The following is a 3277-nucleotide window of genomic DNA, read 5'->3' as shown; positions in this document are numbered from 1 at the left end:
GGTCATATTTTTATAATGTCTTCTTCTAGCATGAGAACAGCTATTTCCTTTTTATTTGACTGCTGTTAAGTGAATACCTGGTAGAGAAACGGGCCTTTTCAACTGTACAGTTCTAGTCACAAAATTCGCTGTGCATTTTACAGGGATGTAATTCAGCTTTAAATAGTCCTACATGCAGGTGTAAATATTTATATTTATCAAAAGTGCCATTGTTCTCAGACACACTCCATTGGCAGGAGATCTCCCAAGGGTCTCTTCTTTTAAAGATGGTTGACTTAAAAGTACTCAGTCCTTTGTTTTACAAATGAACTTTGAGTGTAACAAGAGAATAAATGAGAGTTTGTCACTTGCTGTTGGGAGATGCAGTGAGCAGAATTATGCTGACCTGATGAGAATTTTACATCTAACTGATGTCCTAAATATTTTTCCACCTTGCAGTAACACTGAATTCCATATGTTCACGTCATGGAAGCAAATATCTTTGTCTGACCTCCTCTTAATACTTTTACAACTATGAGGTGGCTGTTTTTACATCTGTGCACTGACAACAGCATGAAACAAGCAGCTGTTAGTAAACTGGACTAGTCTAGGAGATCTGACACAACTGGCAGATTATGATTAATCTGTGCTGATTTGTTTTGCTATTAAAGAGGACCTATATCCACCCAATTTTTTTCTTTTTTTATTTTTTTTTATTTTTTTATTTTTTTATTTTATCTGACTGTGGGAAGAAACACAAGATCCTGCAACAAGTATATTGATTCTGCATTAATGCCTTCGACTCAGTTCTGGTTCACAAGTAGAACTTTATTTTTTTTTATGCCTTCCACTGTTGACATTTTGTTCTGTGTGACAAAAATTATGAATTAAATGTTTTACATGGATATGGTCTTACAATGTTGCTATATTTAACAGATTAAATTAACAAAGCTTAAATCTTGGGAAATTCTTTCTTCTGATGCAAGCTGCACTGAATGTTCAGAATAGTTAAGGTACAACCACTAAGAGCACTAGTTATAAATAAAGAAATGGTAAAAGCAAACAGTATACAGTATTAAAAAAGAGGTTCAACTTCTCTGAATAAAAATCCACTGAAGAATGTTGCCATAGATAACAGGAAAGAATGAATAACCATGCTTCACCAGAAACACCATTCTTCAAATGTACACAATGCGGCATTTTGATACACAGCAACCTGCCTTGGCTGTGACAAAAGTAAGGATCTGTTACAATTCTAACAAAAATATAGCCTCTATACATTCTTCTGCACATACATTTTATGAATGTTGCCTTTTGTTTCAGAACTTGGTACAAAACATACAAAAAAGGTTGGCACATATGTAAGCTACCTGCAGTAAACAGCATTGTCACTATTCTTCCATAGCAATCTATGCTGTTTGCTTTTTTTCCCCTTTTCCTTTACCCAGTTTGATTTTTGATACAGCACAGGGTAGGTGGACTGCTTCTTTAACTGCAGCCACAGCTTTGACAGTCTTGCTTGCAGCCTGGAGTGCACAGTGTTAAAAATCAGCAGTTCTGCTAGTACTTATTTACTAAATAGTCTGAGAATAGTCTAAAATTTAAACTCATGTTCTGCATGTGATTAAAATGAGATGTACAAAAATACACATTTGGGCTTTGGAAGCCTTAGCATAAATTTCATATCTTGGAACTAATGAAGAACTATGTTTGATTTCCAACTGATATACATATTTCTTACATCACAAAACCAATGAGCATTTTATTAGGAGGATAAAGCAGTACAAATTGTAATGTTTTTATAAATTATAGCCTGGAAAGTTCTTTTAAAAAGTGATAGGTTCATCCTAGAAGTAGCACAAAAAATGAACTTGACATAAAATTTAGATCAGTTTAATAAATTGATGACCATGTTTACAAACACCATTTTTATAAAAAAGTATGGTGATCAAGTGCCACAATAGTTTTTTGTGTAAAATTTGATGAAAACTTTTGTGATAACATCTGCAAGATGGCAGAGAACCCATGTGGATGGCACTACCTAGACAGAGCATGCTTACTTTCCTGTATTATATGATCAATTTTAGAGAACATTGACTCCTACCAAGATTTTATATAGAAAAGAAAGAACAGGTGGTGCTGTGAGAGAGTCTCTGTAATAAGAAGGTGTTTTAAAAGGTGTCATGTTTGGGTTTTTTATGTATCCAATTTATTAAAATTTACTTGTTTTGCTGTGCATGTTCGCTTTACAAGTATGGTTCCTAGAGCTGAAGAACATTGACAGAATTGGAACAAATTTATGCTAAATAAGTGGGAAGTTTCTGTCCTTATTTGTTAGGCTATTCTTACTCTCTTGGTGACTAGATTACCCCTCTCTCTGAAAAACAGTTGTGTAAAGTGTTAGTGAATACAGTTGTATCAACTACAAGATTCAACAAGTACATATTCAGTATTAGAAATTAGTTTTAGAAGTGCATTTTCTGCCACAAAATATTATTTCTGAAGAGCACTTAGTCATCTGTGGTTTATATAGCCTCTAAAAACATTTTTCTGTAGAATTAATAGAAGCTTAAAAATGAGTAAAATATTTCCTTCTTGTCATGCAGTCTTAATTTCACTGGAAAAGCAACATTAATCCCCTTTGTAGCCAAGAGTTTCTGTAAGTGATTCACAGTGAAACTGGTAGAGCAAGAGGTCTGGTTTTCTTGACTGAGTATCAGTTGTTGTTTTCTGATGGGAGCCGGAGACTCTTGCACTTCAAATCATCCAGTGTTTTCCAGTGTTTGTAGTTATTTGCCAAGTGTTGCATCAAAACTGGCAGATGTGCAAATGCTTAAAGAATAGGAAAAAGAGTTTTACCATGTTTATAGAATGAGCAGAAGAACAGCCCAGCCTGATCTGAAATTGGCATTCTCCTACTCTCTTTTGTTCTTCCAATTCCTTAAAGTAATACTAAAAGGTGAACGATTTTTGTGTGTGTGTGTGTGATTCTCTTTCAAGAAAATCCCTTTCCAAATGCATGGTGACTTCATTAAATTATGCTAACATGCAGCCATTGGTGGTCTTAGATTCTGCAGCTCAGAAGAAATACAGTGCCAAAGGAAAAAAACACATAGATGAAAGAAAAAGCTTAGTTATAAGCCATTACTACTTCTCTACATAGATTGCCTGGTAAGTGCACAGCTTCATTGTGTGCAGTGAAACAGACTTCAGTGTCATGATTGCATAATATCTTGTGTTGTACTGCTTATATATGGGTACAGTCTCTGAAAAAAGTGGATGCAAGGCCACCTTGATA

The 3277-nt window shown here is 34.6% G+C and overlaps 1 protein-coding gene across 1 annotated transcript in view; it reads right to left on the bottom strand.

Annotated features, from left to right (window-relative positions):
- Window positions 1–2447: 2447 nt before the first annotated feature.
- The window catches only part of PDE8B (phosphodiesterase 8B), a 68777-nt gene continuing 67947 nt past the window's right edge, over window positions 2448–3277 (bottom strand). The window contains exon 22 of the mRNA XM_059491871.1: window positions 2448–2811. Coding sequence (XP_059347854.1) covers window positions 2696–2811 — 116 coding nt within the window. The 3' untranslated portion in view covers window positions 2448–2695. The remainder of the gene's footprint in view (window positions 2812–3277) is intronic.

This window comes from Ammospiza nelsoni, chromosome Z (assembly GCF_027579445.1).
Source record: "Ammospiza nelsoni isolate bAmmNel1 chromosome Z, bAmmNel1.pri, whole genome shotgun sequence".
In the NCBI taxonomy this organism is placed as follows: domain Eukaryota; kingdom Metazoa; phylum Chordata; class Aves; order Passeriformes; family Passerellidae; genus Ammospiza; species Ammospiza nelsoni.
Note: the sequence above shows the minus strand (reverse complement) of the source record. Positions and strands in the feature narration are given on the sequence as shown.